The sequence below is a fragment of the Choristoneura fumiferana genome, chromosome 27 (genome assembly GCF_025370935.1).
Source record: "Choristoneura fumiferana chromosome 27, NRCan_CFum_1, whole genome shotgun sequence".
NCBI lineage: Eukaryota > Metazoa > Arthropoda > Insecta > Lepidoptera > Tortricidae > Choristoneura > Choristoneura fumiferana.
Genome location: NC_133498.1, coordinates 8,217,486 through 8,234,387, shown reverse-complemented (window position 1 = coordinate 8,234,387; position 16,902 = coordinate 8,217,486). Strand labels below are relative to the sequence as shown.

General features: G+C 38.0%; 2 protein-coding genes across 2 annotated transcripts in view; one reads left to right on the top strand and one right to left on the bottom strand.

The window, feature by feature from the left end:
* The window catches only part of LOC141443430 (uncharacterized), a gene marked incomplete in the record, with an annotated part of 4,732 nt that extends 3,052 nt beyond the window's left edge, over positions 1-1,680 (top strand). The window contains 1 exon segment of the mRNA XM_074108723.1: positions 717-1,680. Within this exon segment, the coding sequence (XP_073964824.1) occupies positions 717-990 (274 nt within the window).
* Positions 1,681-2,106: 426 nt separating this feature from the next.
* LOC141443429 (uncharacterized) lies at positions 2,107-16,902 on the bottom strand. The gene is made up of 7 exons (XM_074108722.1): positions 16,618-16,902; positions 9,676-9,710; positions 8,819-8,892; positions 5,384-7,242; positions 4,673-4,874; positions 4,265-4,308; positions 2,107-3,150 (listed from the first exon to the last, which is right to left on the bottom strand). The coding sequence occupies exons 2-7, from the start codon at positions 9,708-9,710 to the stop codon at positions 2,977-2,979; spliced, it is 2,388 nt and encodes a 795-aa protein (XP_073964823.1). The 5' UTR covers positions 16,618-16,902; the 3' UTR covers positions 2,107-2,976.

Below are 16,902 nucleotides of genomic sequence, written 5' to 3'. Positions count from 1 at the left end.
ACTCGAAAATGTTTTGGCTTCTACTGCACGGAGGCACGCAGAGCGAAAAACAATAAAGAAAGTGTCAAGAACAGAATTTCTATCCATGCATTGCTTTAATGTTGCCAGGTCGTGAGCGGCGACGAGCCCCAGCCAGTGAAATTTTCCCCGCAATCCCCGCGCACCGTGGCCCCAGTACTGATCGGGGATGCCAAGCGCTGGTAACACTTTAAGGTGCTCTTAGGGCCTATACACAAGGTGTATTTTTTGGCGCCGACGACACGCGTGAACACGCCTTTATTGTATTGTATAACTCGTTATTGTGCATACAACACGTGAAATTTACAGATAAACAAGAGTGAGATGTACAAACTCATCTTCAAACATATCTCTTCCAGTTAACCTTTGAAAGATTGACAGCGCTTTAGACACAGGAGTAGACAGTTAAAAGAGTGAATTTTTAATACCTATACCTGTGTGCATTCGTATACAGGTACAGTCGAAAAAATTGGATCATGGCCCAGGGTGGACCTTTTAATAATCAATTTCACTATGATTTCCTTGACGAAGGCGCTGAACATTCTAAAAAAGCTTAAATTAATTTAGTGCAATTATTATTACAGCCCTCGTGCGAGGAAGAAGGCTTCTCCCGACTGTCCCCAGCTGCACTCTTCAACGTCTTCCGAAGAAGATGCCTCATTCTTAAAACTAAACGAAACCGGAAAGCGCGAGGCCAGAGCCGACCGCTTCTTCTACGAAACACTGATGTGCCACCCCAAAGGCCAAGATGCTAAATACAGGAGCCCCAGTCAAACCAGAACTAGGGCGGAATATTCCAGAAAATATCATCCAGATGACAGCGAAGGCTCCGAAGTAGCGTCAAAAACCATAGACTCGTCAATAACAGAGTCAGACGATGTGTTGCTAGGTAAAAAAAATAGGAACAAGCGCGGGAAATTCCCGTTCGCGCAAGTGGTAAATTTTATGGGAAAAAACGCGAAGAGAAATTAATGTTGTGCATGGATGGGAAATTTTATTTTGACTGGTGATTTATTTTTAAAGTTTCTGTTCTTTAAGTGGTTCTGACTAGTTGATTAAACGTATCTCATTTTTAGTGTAAAAATAAGGTCGTGTCGGTTGTGCATGTTTTCATAGATGCAAATAAGTTTTTTTTTGTAAATGTATCGTTTATTAGTCTATTCATTTTTACAATTGTTTTGTACACGTTATAAGCTACATTATAAAAAGTTTAAATTACATTGCAGACTTATCCCTTCGGTATCTCCTCCAGTAAGATAAAATATTTAATTTTATTCTTATGTACAATAAATTACATTTGATAAAATAATGCATGGTCCCCCTGCATTTACTTACGCCTAAAAGATACAGTACCAGTTACATTTATAAATTAATAAAAGCACTCAGTTGACACAATAAACCAAAAACTTCAAGGACATATTAAATAATAACAACTTTATTTCCCAGAATACCAGATAAAACTTCAAATAACTTTAAAAATTAATTTTGATTTGTTTTGAAATAAATAAATCAATCACGATTCTCGCTCATAACATAACTAATATACCTACATCGCGGGATTTAACCACAATACTTGTACAGTCGCGATCAGATATATCGGAGCGGCCAAGGTAGTCAAAAATATCAGAGCATGCATGTTGACACCACCAATCAACTGACGTACTTTTTTGAGTGTCAAAACAAATTCTCCCATTGAGTTTGAATGGAAATAGCAACATATGACGTCACCTGTTCGCCAACTCAATCAACTAACTTTTTATTTGTTTTAAAGCAACAAAAATCTAATTTTGCAGTTAATCGAAAATTAATCTGGTTTTCAGGGCTAAAATAAAGCGTTTTTTTTACTGGTGTCGTGTGGAGTTATTTTTTAATGGTGTCAACATTATTCTCAAGGCATTAGAGTTTTTGCTCCGATATTTTTGATCACCTTGGCTGCTCTGAAATATCTGATAGCTTGTATTATAACTTGTGCCACAACTTTTGCTATTTATTGCTAAAGCCGAGGTGATGGATACAATTTCTCTTCTTACCAGAAGACACACACAGATTGCCATGTGGGCGTCGAATGTATCTTCGGATAAATCGCGGGATGTTCTGAGTGTTGTGTACCGAAGTGATTATGAGCCGGTACAAGAAAATCAAGTGCGGGTAGTCGGAAAAACTCGCGCGCCTCAACGAACGTGGTACCCCCCACTTCAGTCGACTCGTGACAACGGCTGCTGCAATATGGTCAAAACGTCGGGTAGTTTCAGCAATAGTCTCAGTAGTCATGATAAGTCCCGGAATATATTAGTTACTAGCTTTTGCCCGCGGCTTCGCGTGTAATTTGGTTATCGCGCGCTGTTCCCTCGGGAACTGTGCATTTTACCGGGATAAAAAGTAGCCTATGTCACTCTCTGCCCCATAAACTATCTCCATGACAAAAATCACGTCGATCCGTCGCTCCGTTTCGACGTGAAAGACGAACAAACATACAAACACACACACTTTCGCAATTATAATATTAGTATGGATAACGCCTCCGCGCGAGCGCAGCGCACGGCGCACCATAAAGTAGTGCGGGGAGTCGCGTGAAAATGATTTTCCCAAAAGATCGAAACTAGTCAGAGCGTTCCCGACTTATAATCGTGATTTGAAACGTTTAATTTCGTAACATATGTAAAACATGCCTCATGAGAGCTTAATTAATGTTATTACAAACTCTTAAATATGGCAACATTTTTGTATAAAAATCTAGTTATTTAGTTCGTTCTTTAATATTTAAGATCTTCAACACAGATATTCCTATTATTAAAATAGCGAAATTTCAACCGCAAAGTTTAGAAACAAAATTTTGCACTAGCTCTTCATACAACGGTGTAACGAATGCTTTTTTGGGATTCCTAAGACAGGAATTTCAAAGCTGCTTAATGATTCATGCAAGCGCAGTCGGGGGTAAACGCTACTTAATTTTAAACCTCATTTCTTTATAAATTCGCATATAACTTCGGCATGCTCTTCACTAACTCCGATTTGGACCAACTGCGGCTTGGATACCAAAAACAGCGATTCCCCGTCAATTTCGTGCTCTGACAACACTGAGATCGTCTCCGCCCACTTGTATTTTGACAGGTGTGCTGCCAGCTGATCGACCTGCGGACAATGTTACCAGGTTAAAAATAAAATAAATCGTACTTTAATTCTAAATGCTCTGCTTTAATTTTAAAAAAATGAGGCTGACAACACTCGCAGTACACTGATTTAAGCGATGTTGATACGTAGATATTTTTTAAATTTTCCAGTTAAATTATACTCGGGACTCTCAAAGCATCAAAAATTCATGTAGTAATGTGTGAACGTTGATTATGCACTTAGAAGTCCCTTGGTAAATTTTATGACCTTTGTCAGTGCTCATACTACGGTACAGTCCGACGCATCAAATTTTGGACCATTTTGACAGATTGGCATTGAATAATTCTGAACATTTTAATTCTATATAATTATAACATTTTGCATTTTGAGGATGGTAGGATGTTGAATTAAACATATTTTTTAAAGAAGAAGTAATAAGTAAGTATCAAATAATATCATAAGGGCTACTAAAATGACAATAATATGAAATTTGTCAGTCTTAAAAATGATATACCAGATAAAGTTTTCGTGAAGATCGTTCATCCACCATTACGTCTCATATTTCGTTTTCTAGATATTTAATTTATACTATTTAACCGAAAACGTAGAACTATGGCAAAATTGCTCCCTCCAATACAGCGCCATATTTTTTCAAAAAAAACAATAGCTTAATGTAAAAATGCGTAGACTTTTCCCTGGCCAGTCTACTCTTTTACGTCAAAATTTTAACTGATTTAGATAAAATTTAGTAAGTAGATCCGATATTGTCGCGATCGGGATAAAAATCCCAAATATCCGACTTTTTTTTATTTTTCTGGTATGATAAATATCTATCTTCCAGAATACTAAATAGTTTTGATTTCAAGGTCATTATTTTTAACCTCCAACGCAAAAAGGGGGTTAAGTTAAGATTGACGCCGTTGTCTATCTGTCAGTAGCATCATATCTTTCAAACTGGTGACCCGATTTTAATGCGATTTTTTAAATCGAAAACTAGTTTAATCAAGATGATGTTTAGCTATTTTTCATTAAATCAGTGGAGTTTTCTGAGATTTAAACTATGAAATGACAATGTCGGGTTTTGAATTTTTCTAAGTTGATTATTTAATGAATACAAATAAAATGTATGACTCACCGTCCAGGATTTTATGGTCGCTGGTTTGAGGTTCGCAAATGGATGATCTGAAAATTATAAAAAAATGTCAGCGTTATTTTCACATGGCAATACTATTTTTTTCTGACAGTCACTGCCTCTGCCTGCCACAGATAGAAAACTTAGCGAGATCTTGACATGTCATGTAAAGCTTAAAATATTTTCACTTTGATGTGAATGCAAATTTTTATCTTTTCGCGATAAATGCGTAAAACTTATTTTTTGATCGAAAGTAAAGCACACACACACACACACACACACAAACATCACGCCTGTATTCCCAAAGCACACGAAACGTTACCGCTTCAGAGCCACTAAACTAGTGTTCTGTAATTTTTTGGAAAAAATGCAAAGAACGTTTTACACATGTTATTTCATTTTACCATACCTTCATGTTATCATCACTTGTTTCAGCTTCACTTTTAATTGTGTCGTCTTCAGTCAAATTTAAATCGGAAATGCTCAGTATTTTGCTATTGTCTTTAATAACTTTGCCGTCTTCTGTTCTGTGCTTGTACACTTCTTCTTTCTTCTGTTCCATCCCCAACTCTGTGTTCTGGTATATAGTTTTCTCTTTTAATGGTTTTCGTATCTGCAATAAAAGGTTGATTATTAACTATAATAAATGATTTAAGCTTAATGTTTCCTACATCTTCATTATCCCGCGGGAAGTTTTCACTATCAGGGTTAAGAGTAGAAAAAAATGTTTAGTAGCAGTAGTAGTATTAGTAGTAAAACTCTTGAATGAATGGATGAATGAAACGTTTATTGCTTGAATGTGAGTCATTGTATAAAGAGGAAATACACATAGCTTACGAAGGCGGACATATCCCTGAAGGGACCTCTGCCAGTCAAACTGTGAGTGGTAGAGAGGAGCAATCAATTGGGAATCGAGAAATAGAGACATTACGATTAGTAAAAAAAACTAAGAAACTAAAAATTGTGTCATTTTCATTCTTACAAATTAATTGGTATTTACTTCTTACGAATTTAAGAATCGTTTAAATTTAAGCCAAATCGGTACATCTCAAAATACCAACATCAGAAAATGAAAAGTACTTTTACGTTTTGGGTTTCTTCAATTTAATTTTGAATACTTACTGGGAAAGCTGTATTTGATTCTTGAATAACATAACCATCTAATACATGTGTTAGGATATAACTATCGATGTCTTCTTTCCTCACAGTACCTTCTGCTATCTGTATCTCATTCCCTTTGAAATCACTAATCGCTGTTACTGTAAACTTTTTGTTCCCTTCTTTCACATCTTTGGTTTCTATTTTGACAGGTGACTTTTCACTAACTTCCATTTTAGGTTCGGTTTTGTTTTCAATTTTATGTTCAATTTTAGAGACTTCTTCTTTAACATTTTCTTCTTGCTTGGCAATCGCTACTTCTTTTTTTACCGTCTCGTTCGTTATCATCTCTTGGGCTTTGTTTATTTTCACATCTTTTTTGATTTGATCGTTTGTTTCCGTTTTTGTAACAACTTCTTTAATATTTACATTTTTGACTTCAGTTACATTAACATTTTTAGTTTCCTTTGCAATGTCGTTTTTGACTACTTCTTTGACAGTTTCAGGAATATTTTTTTCTATAACAGCAGGCTTAGGTATAGTTAAAGTATTCTCAATCTTTTGTATACTTATCACATCAGGTTGCGTAATTTGAGTTTCAGTCCGTAGTAAGCCTCTTGCTTGCGTAAAAACAGTGTTCCTAACTAACTTATCATCAGTTTGTATGCTAACGTTATCTTTAACTACATTAGTAGGTATAGCTTTAATTTCCATTACTTTCTGTACATTATCTATATGCGGTTTTGTTTTGGCTATATTAGCTTGAGTCCCCGTTGACATAGTTTCAACACTTTTTGCAAGTTTAACTTCTCTAGTATTAACAGTATTTACACCTATATCGTTATGTACAACGTTGACCATTTGGTTATTTATATTATGTAGTGTAGTATTAGCTTGGTTATTGAAATTTTCATTATTTCCAGTGTTAGGTATTTTTTTAACAATTTCATCGGGGGATTCGCTTTTTCTTTTTCTACTTAGTTCATTAGGTACTTGGGCCTGAGGTCTAGTCGCTAGATTTCCGCTTTGTATAGGTAGGTACTGGTTCTGTACCATTGGCATAACACTCATAGGTCTTGGCTGTATCGGCCTATAGTACGTCTGGTTGTAATGTCTCACCTGGTTTGGTATCACTTGGTTATTAGTGTTAGTCGTTTTATTTGGTAAAGGCACTTTTTTAGCCATAGAATTTGGTTGTAAATTTACTAGATTCATATTAACGTTACTCATTTGCGGTCTTGTAGATATTGGTCTTACATCACCAACGTTTGGACCAAACTTGGCTTGCTGCATCGGTGACACTGTTACTTGAGGTTGCCTGATCTGCTGTCTCATCCCTTGTAGCTCGACTACTTTTTGCATGTTCACTAAATTCTGATTCATCTGTACCGGTCTTTCTTGCATTGGTTGATTAGCTATGGTCTGGCTACTAGCAACAGCCATATTGTTTTGGACTACGTTACGTGCAGCATAAACTCTATCGTTACCAACATTCTGTCCTATAACGCCGACATTTTGTGCTTTTACGTTTTGAACTACATTCGTCATTGGCATGACGTTTTGGGGTACATTGATATTAACATTCTGTCCTATATTTGCGACGTTTTGTCCAATGTGTTGAGCAACATTTGGGTTAACCGCCATCATGTTCTGGGTCATTACATTTGGCATTTGTCTTAGTTGTTCCATTTGGTTTACCATTTGTTGCGGGTAGTAGTTCTGTATGTACAGTTGGTTCTGGTCCACCTGTTGGGGTAAGGCTTGCATCATATTGTTGGGGAGCTGCTGCATGTATATCACTTGGTTTTGGGCTCGGTTCTGGATCCATGGCGGTGGGTTCTGAGGATTGATGAAGAGGGTTTGGTTTGGTTGGATCTGTTCACCTGAAATTTGTTAATAGAAATACATTAGATTGTTTTTGTCTGCAAGCAGTTGGATAATTGTTTGCAGAGAATTCATGAGGTTTTGTGAGGGGATGAATTTCCGGTCTTCGTCTGTAGTGTCCTAGGTCTATGTCTTGTCTATTATGCTGTGTAATCTACATTTGTTGTTTGTTGCAATTCATAGTGCTTTGGTTTTTAACTGATATGCTATGAAATTAATTGGAAATATATAAATTAGGATGCTTATGCTCAAAACTTCATCTTGAGGTTTTTTTCCATAAGTACACCGTGGGAATTTATGGAAATCTTTGTTAGTTTGCATTTACGCTATAAAATATATCTTGACTAATCATCAGACTAAATAAGTAAATACTTAGTAGTTTTAGTTGGTGACCCAAAGTGCTCGGTGAGGTTCGTCTCCGCAGAACAGAACTCTTCAACGGTTAATAGCATCGGCTTGAAATTTGGTGCGGATATAGTTTAGGTGACAATGCACAGTGGCGAAGCGTCCATATACCTTATTACCACCGGCTTGCCCAATATTTACAAAATAGAACAACAAGACATAAGAATTTATGAAATATGTAAGCGATCTTTGCTTCGGCTTTACCACGGAAATATCTGACGCCACGCCACTATGCAGGTACAGTAACTAAAAAGCAAAAGTCAGCAAAGAAAGCTCGCGTTGAAAATGATTAAACGGAAACTCATTCATTTATAAATTGCGCTGCATCTAAAATTCGATCAATTAACGTTGTAGTAAAAGTTATATAGTGCCAACGGGAGGCGATCGTGCGGAAACCTGCACTGAATACGGCTAGCGGCTAAGTCCACCAACACTCATCATCATAATCATCATCTCAGCCGTAGGACGTCAAATGTTAGACATAGGCCTCCCCCCTAGACCTTCAGTTGCTTCGGTTGGCAGCAGCTTGCTTCCACCGTGAACTCGAGTTTAATTAGTCATCCGTGCATCTCATTGTTTTTTTTTATATAATATAGCTGTGCAAACGAGCATGCGGGTCACCTGATGGAAAGTCATCACCGCCGCCCATGGACACCTACAGCATTATTAGGACTGCGGGTGCGTTGCCGGCCTAAAAGAGACGGGGATAGAGGAAGGGTTTGGGCTTCCGGATCTTCCATTCACCGTACGAAACACTATAGCAAAAGTACTAATTCGCGCCGGTATTCTGTGGGAGTGTGGTACTAACCCGGTCGAGCCGGCCCATTCGTACTGACTGCAGCCAACAAGTGGTTACAGTAAGGCTCTACCACATAAAAGACTAGACAGATTGGTGGACATCCTGCGCTGCGCTTGCGCATCCTCGGTCTCCACTCGACAACTTTCCGGCCTCACTTCAACGAGCTAATTCGCCTGGCTATGTCGGTGTACAGTTCATAAACTTGTTAGCAAACATTTGATCAAAAATATCTGAACGACTTTATTGTTAACGGCGTAGAAGCGTGTTCAGATATTTTTGATTAAACTTTTGCTCACAAGTTTATGAACTCGACTGTACTAAGGAATATGCTTCTAGTGAATTGTGAGACGTTTGCAACGATACTTATATACCTGGTTGGACTAGGATCTGCGTCTCATACACCAGCCGGACTGGGCACAGCATCACCTGTTGTGGCTGCTGGTTGCTGAAGAAGAATACAATACAATACAATACTATGACTATGTTGAATGTGTTTATCACTATCCCGCGGGACCTATGCTATTTTTCGGGATAAAAAATATCCTATGTTCTTCTCCGGGACTCAAACTAACTGTTGGTATACCGAATCTCATCTAAATTGGTTCAGCGGTTTAGGCGTGATGAAGTAATAAAAAAACTGTCTTTTTTTTTATTCGACTGGATGGCAAACAAGTAAGTGGGTCTCCTGATGGTAAGAGATCACCACCGTCCATAAACATCTGCAACACCAGGCGTTGCCAACCCAGAGGCCTAAGATGGAATACCTCAAGTGCCAGTAATTTCACCGGCTGTCTTACTCTCCACGCCGAAACACAACAGTGCAAGCACTGCTGCTTCACGGCAGGATTAGCGAGCAATATGGTGGTAGCAATCCGGGCGGACCTTGCACAAGGTCCTACCACCTGACTTACAAACATGGGATGACTGAGTCCCACAGTAGTTTAATGTTCAAAGGTGACTTAGGTACTTAATCTGGATATATAATAAAATAATAATACAAGCTTATGCCCAAATTCGGTTATCGCGCGCTGTTCCCTCGGGAACTGTGCATTTTCCGGTATAAAAAGTAGCCTATGTCACTCTCTGACCCATAAACTATCCCTATGCCAAAAATCACGTCGATCCGTCACTCCGTTTCGACGTGAAAGACGGACAAACATACAAAACACACACTTTCGCATTTATAATATTAGTATGGATTATATTTATGAAATGTAAATGGACTTACTTAATTTGTTCAGGTGGACATATTTGCTGCTGCATCTGAAAGATAAAACAAAGACTAAATTAAAATAAGATTTTGTTAAAAATTACATTTTTAGTACAAGCTTTTTTGCTGAGTGTACTTCTTGTTGACTGTACTTGCATTGTCATCCAAGCTACATTTCCGTACCAAATTTCAAGTCGATGCCATAACCGTTGAGGAGTTCCATTCTGCGGAGACGAACCTGGCCGGTCTACCAAGATTCCACTACCAGATTATTATATTGTCACCAGATTTACATAAGTATGCCAAATTTCAAGTCAATCGGACCACTGGAAGTGGGTCAAATTTAGCTTCCAAGATTTGACCCAAACAAAAAAAAAGCAGGGCAAGAAAAGCTTGTAATAAACACTAGCGTCGCAATACATATGTCCGACCACACCGGCATATATCGACTTCTTCCAGAGGCCCTATTCTCTAAAATAATTTTCTACCAGTCTGAAGTCGGTGCCTCAGCACGAGCCAGCAGGAGTGTGGACCTATAGTCGTCTACCTCACCTGCATATGTAGCTATATATTGCGTGTCAGTACTTAATCACGAAAAACTTTTTCACGAAAACTTTTTAACGAATGACTTTATCACGAAAAAACTTTATCACAATAGACTTTATCACGAAAAGACCATATCACGAAAACTATTGTACGAAAACTTTTTCACGAACGACTTTATCACGATATATTGGGCTTCAATCACTCCATGCTGGCTCGTGCTGAGGCACCGACTTCAGACTGGTATATAGAAAAATACTTTCATGGTTTTTAGTAGTCGGTTAAATTTTTTGTTATAAAATATATTTTTCCCGCTTTTTAGTGTAAATAATCTAAGATATAATTATACAATAGTTTAATGTCAACTGCTCGTCACCTCTTACGAAAGAGTGCTTTTTGCGAAGCACCATATGCATTGCGTAAATCATTAGATACAGCAGTTGAATCGAAATTGGGGATGTCTATTTTTTTGCAATGTAGTAAATCGAAAACCATTTCGAGATAAATGATTTTTAACTCGTTTTCTGTAGTTATTTCATTTTAATATAATGTAATTAATTTATTATATATAATATTTATTTATTATATGTAATATTTTCAATAATTAATTTTGAAAAAGTTAGTGAACTAAATGAAAAAATATTGAAATTAGTTTCTTATAATTGACTTTTCTGTACAAAAAAAATATAAAAACAGTGGGTCATTTTTTTTAGACATCCCCAATTCCGGGATTTTACAAAATTCCCGTGGGAATTCCCTAAAATTAGGTACTTAAATTGCATCGTGGTTCTCATTGTTATTGCAGTAAAAACAAACGCTGTTATTTACGCGGGCAAAATCTAGTATAACAATAAATGTCACGTTACAAAAAAAAAAAAAAACATTCCTAAAAAAAAAACATTTCTTTAAACGCCAGGCCCTTTCTATTTATTTCTGGAATCCATTTCAAAGACATTCTACGACAATGACACGTTTGCAAATCAACTAACACAATAGAAACCCAAAACCCTGTACAGTTACTTGCATTAATATCTGCCACAGCGCAGCGTGCAAAAATATCTGACACGTCCTTCCTGCCCTAGAAATAGAGTCGTATCAGATATTAATCCACACTTTGTTGCGTCAGATATTGGTCCTGGCGATTGTACCCGACTAAAGATGGAATCAGGGCCTACTCCGAAGATCGAAAATCGAAGTTCGTATCGTACCCTCCCTCTCGCTCTCGTATTAAATAGTATAAGTGTCAGAGGGACCGCACGACACGAACTTCGAGTTTCGAGTTTCGTAGTAGCCCTGCTGGATGGACCCATCTCTTCCGCGTGGGTGTCGTAAAAGGCGAATTAGGGACAAGCAGGGCTACTACGAAACTCGAAACTTCAAGTTCGTGTCGTGCGGTCCCTCTGACACTTATACTATTTAATAAGAGAGCGAGAGGGACCGCACAACACGAACTTCGAGTTTCGAGTTTCGCTATTGTCTACTACGAACTCTGGACTCCAGTTCTGCGGTGTGGAACGCACCACACTATCTTCCCAAGCAAGTCGTCATGAAGGTTCACTACTGAAGATTGGTTTTTGAAGTATTTTTGTATTTTTTATTTCAACTTCAAATTTGTTACTTTTACGGTCATCCCGTGAAATCCAACGAAAATAGAAATTGAAGCATGAATGCACAGAAAAAAAACCCATAAAAAGAGACCACTGGACTGCACTGGTGGTGTAGATAGGGGTATGGCACGCAGCACGGAACGCTGAGGATCTGTGTTCGATTCCCAGCGCTGGTCTCTTTTTCTGTCTTTATCCATGTTTCAGTTTGTATTTTCGTTGGTTCACTACTGATCAACAACCGACCACGACCAGTCTGTGAAGAGTGTAGCGACTAGACTAGAGTGAGAAGAAAAGGGAAAGGAACCGCACGCTTCATTGCTCCCTATTACAGAGTGTTTGGCGCCCTCTGGCGCAGGCCTGTCACAGAATACAATACAATAACATTAAAATTAACACAAAAACAAAATGCATGGTTACCAATAGGTGGTCTTATCGCTTAAAAGCGATCTCTTCCAGACAACCAACTTGTATAGACATTTAGAGAAACGAATACAAATATGTACGTCATATAACCTGACCAACTTAAAAAGTGGAAAACCCATATTGTCATTTCAAACTTTAATATCTCAAAAATGGCTTAACTGATTTTGGTGAAACACAGCCGTATTGCAATCAGTCCATCCGTTTGAGAGCTACAATGCCACAGACAGACAGACAATGGCGTCAAACTTATAACACTCCCTTTTTGCGCAAGGGTGAAAAAAAGTCTAATTGTCTATGGACATCGGCAATAACTTACCATCAGTTGTTCACTTGCCCGTTTATCTCCCCTTATAAAAACTCCCTACCTGCTAATAAAGACGTGGAATCGAACTTTATCTCTCTCTTACCCTTCGTAAATCATGCAATACAAAAACAAAAAATCTTCGAACCTTATTCTACGGCAATAAAGTCCTAAATGACTCTAGCAAATTTAAAGGAATGCTAAATTGAAGCGTGCCATTAGTCAAGGGAATCGCAATTTTATTTTAAATGGGTTAAAGTTGCTTTTGGTTTGTGTGAGGGTACGTAATAATAATCCCAACGAACGCAGGGACGTCAGACATTTTTAGTTTTTTTTGCGAGTAGTGATGGGACAGTGTTTATACCGGTCAATAACTTAATATCGATAGATTTTTTATAAATAATAGATTTAATTAAATTAACTGTTACTTTACGAAGGTTTATAGTTCATATTAAAGGGAAGTTAACATATTTAGATCAGGCAGTATGGGCAAGTTTAAAACAAGCTTTACGGTGAAGGAAAACATCGTGAGGAAACCTGCACAACAAACCTGCGAAGCAATTCAACAGTGTGTGTGAAGTTCCCAATCCGCACTGGGCCCGCGTGGGAACTACTGCCCAAGCCCTCTCATTCCGACAGGAGGCCTGTGCCCTGCAGTGGGACGTATATAGGCTGGGATGATGCTTTGGGGACAAAAAATGCAGTGATGTATTTATTAATAATAATAATAATTTAACGTTTATTTCAGGCTCTAGTCCCATATACTTCGTGTTAGTTACAGTCTTATAATGATAATGTTAGTAGTTTAATTAATTGCGATTGAATTTATCAAAACAATAAAAATAAATAGGATGTCATAGTTCTAAAATTAAAAATTATACAATAATAGTCAAAATAACAGAAAATTATTTAAAATTAAAATTATAAAGAATAGTCGTTGGATCACTGAAATCTACCTATCCTATCCCACTAACATGCCGGCTACAACAGTGCATAATGTAGGGCAGTTTGTCGGCTATCATCACCAGGACGGTGTTGGAGCTGTCGCGCACCCGGCGCACCAGGGCCGCAGCGCGCATTTGGCTCGCGAGTTGGCGAGTGTATTTTTCTTATATTCTCACTCGTCATTCATTTGTTTGGAAACCGTTTTGGGCTTAATATAGCTCTGAGAACGAATTCGTATAGTGTTTGGAACGCGTTAGCTAATTATGGTGCTTGTGATAGTTCAGTCTGTCTGTGTGATATTATGTCGATTTAATCAAGGGCGGGTTTTCTGCATAAAAACACATATGTATATATTGTACAGATTTAACTACCTTTCATAAATAGTTAGTTTTATGTATTATTGATATTGCTTCAATGGACTGTAAATTACACCACCTGCTAAAATGTATTCCTTGTCTATTGTAAAGGTTGCCTGGAAGAGATCGCTCAGAAGCAATAAGGCCGCCTATTGCCGACCTTGGAAAATCTATACACTTACATGTGTTTTCTGTACTGTTTACTATGTATGTGTTAGTGTTCAATAAAGAGCTATTGTATTGTATTCTACCTTGTCCGTTGGTAGCTGGCAAAGTGAAACATATGTAGCGACACAGGGTCGCTTAGCTCGCGATATGGCTAACACGTGCTAATTATACAGACTCCAGCTTGACTAATCCGTCACCCACCATCTGGGACAGTTGTATCTTTTATTTCATTGGTTACATTTATCGATTTATTTCTTATAAACTAAAGAGTGAATGCCGGGACCATTTTACGTACTTGGATAGCCAAGTACGTAAAATTTTCCCGGCTTTTACGATGACGAGGTAACTTCTGCGAAATAGATAGCGTTGTTGGCTTTTTTCAGTGCCACTAGTGTAAGTTTTCGGCTACAAAATACGTCTCGATCGCGTTCGCGTTAAAATCTCTATTTGTATGCAAACATGAACATCGCAAACGTTCCGCTAGAGGCGCTGTTCGTGTTTCCATACAAATTGAGATTTTAACGCGAACGCGAACGCGACGTATTTTGTAACCGAAAACTTACACTAAGGGTACAGGCTAAAGTCTAAGATAAAATGTTTTTCGTAAAGGAAGATATTTCTAATGCGGGCGAAGCTAGTAACACAACAATCATAACTAATAGTAATAAGTGATAATTAATTTAGGGGGAGACATGTCCAACAGTGGACGTCTTATGGCAGATACTATGATACGATGACGACTTGTTTCGAGGAAATATGTAGTGTGTTCATCATCATCATCATCCCAGCCTATATACGTCCCACTGCTGGGCACAGGCCTCCTCTCAGAACAAGAGGGCTTGGGCCATAGTTCCCACGCGGGCCCAGTGCGGATTGGGAACTTCACACGCACCATTGAATTGCTTCGCAGGTTTGTGCAGGTTTCCTCACGATGTTTTCCTTCACCGCATAGCTCGTGGTAAATTTCAAATGTAATTCCGCACATGAATTTGGAAAAACTCAGAGGTGCGAGCCGGATGTAGTGTGTTACCGCTGTTTTTTTAATCTTATATTTTAACGAGGCTTTAGTACACCTAATGTGTCTATATCGGCCTCATGGGCCCTCACGTTTACGGCTCCATTCAACAAACCCATACCATTCCAATACGTGTCTCTGCCTCTGATGTCCTTACTCAAGAGGAAAATAAATGCCGCTACTTGCAGTAGCATTTTGCCCAGTTCTTTTCCCACCATCATAATGAACAACATCAGTAGAAGAAAAATTTGATACTACCAATTAATTGGCATATTTAATATCAGCTGACACAATAAGTTTCCTCCTAAATTCCTGTTAACACGTAACCTCGGCTTGCCTGTTGTATGGAAAAGATTGGTTGATAGCTTTCCTTCTGGCAACATAACGCTATAACCGGCCATTGTGTTGTGAAATATGACGTACGTATGACACGCGTGAAAATATTTACAACTGCTTTGTTCGCGACTCACTGGCGACGTTCATAAAATGCCTAATAAGTAACAGGTCATATTTCTGTTAGTGCGAGGTTGCAGTAGCAATATATTATTATACTAACCTAGTTCTTTATATCGCATTAAAACCGATCAATACTCATCTCACTGCTGGACACAGGCCTCCTCTCAGAATGAGAAGGCTTGAGTGCTTTAGTTGCTATGTGAGCCTAGTGTGGATTGGTAACTTCATACACGCCATTGAATTGCTTCGAAGGTATGCAGGGTTCTTCACAATATTTTCTTAAGCTTGTGATAAATTTTAAATGTAATTGTTTTAATTTTAATTAATTCTACCTATAGTTTAATAATGTTTTTTTATGTTTGTTCTTGTTTAAATAAATTCATACAAATATAAATATCCTGTATTGAACACCAAATCAGTACAATAAAAAAAAATATCTTTAAAAATGTACATCAAAGCAAAGTAACAAGAGGAAAGAGAGGGTAGGTGGGAGAGAGGAAATATAAAGATAAAGAGAGGGGATTTGATAAAGTTAGTGAGAGAATAAGTACAATGTTATAACAATCCCCTTAAATTGCCCTATCCAAATAACTATGTGCAACCCAAATTAAACACTAACATATCGATATTATAAAAAACATTATCGACAGTCGATAATAATATCAATCCTAAAAGACAGCACTAAACAAATATACAGCACCCTGGGGGCGCGCGTCTAACTATAAATACTGCACTAGTGCGACAAGAACAGCGATATACGACCCGACGCGCGAGTGAGCGAGACAGACGCGGACGTCCAATCAAAAGACGTCTTTATTGACAAGTGATAATTCAACATCACAGATATAAATATAGGACACAATTTACGTATAACTACCAAATAGATTATGTATCCGACGATAAAGTCCCAAAGTTTCCAAGAATAACCAAATTAATTACAAAACAAATTAGTCACACGAAATTTCCACCAACGGGATATCAAACGTAAAGTCCTGTCCTCAAAAAACTAACGCAGCGTAAACATATCGACACATTTTAACCGAGCAACACTCATTGTTAGGGTAATTATCGATTTTACTCTCAAATTTCACTGTAAATCACGGATACACACAATAATTACACGATATTATTATAAAACACACTTACCTCCACAGTTTCACATCCACTGACACTGCCAAAACACACTTAACTTAACGTAATCACGTTAAAACTATATTAAAACTCCATTGAACACAGCGACCGACATGTTTCAACACAAAATAGCTGCACGAAATAACGCACACCGCCTATCAACTCGGAACGTCACCCAGTACCACGAGACCCACAGGAAACGAGCACTAGCGACAGTTTTGCGATAACTCCCTAGAAGAACACGACAGTTTTATCGATTTTCGAAAGACAGACGCATTTTTGGTACCAGCCACCCTAACC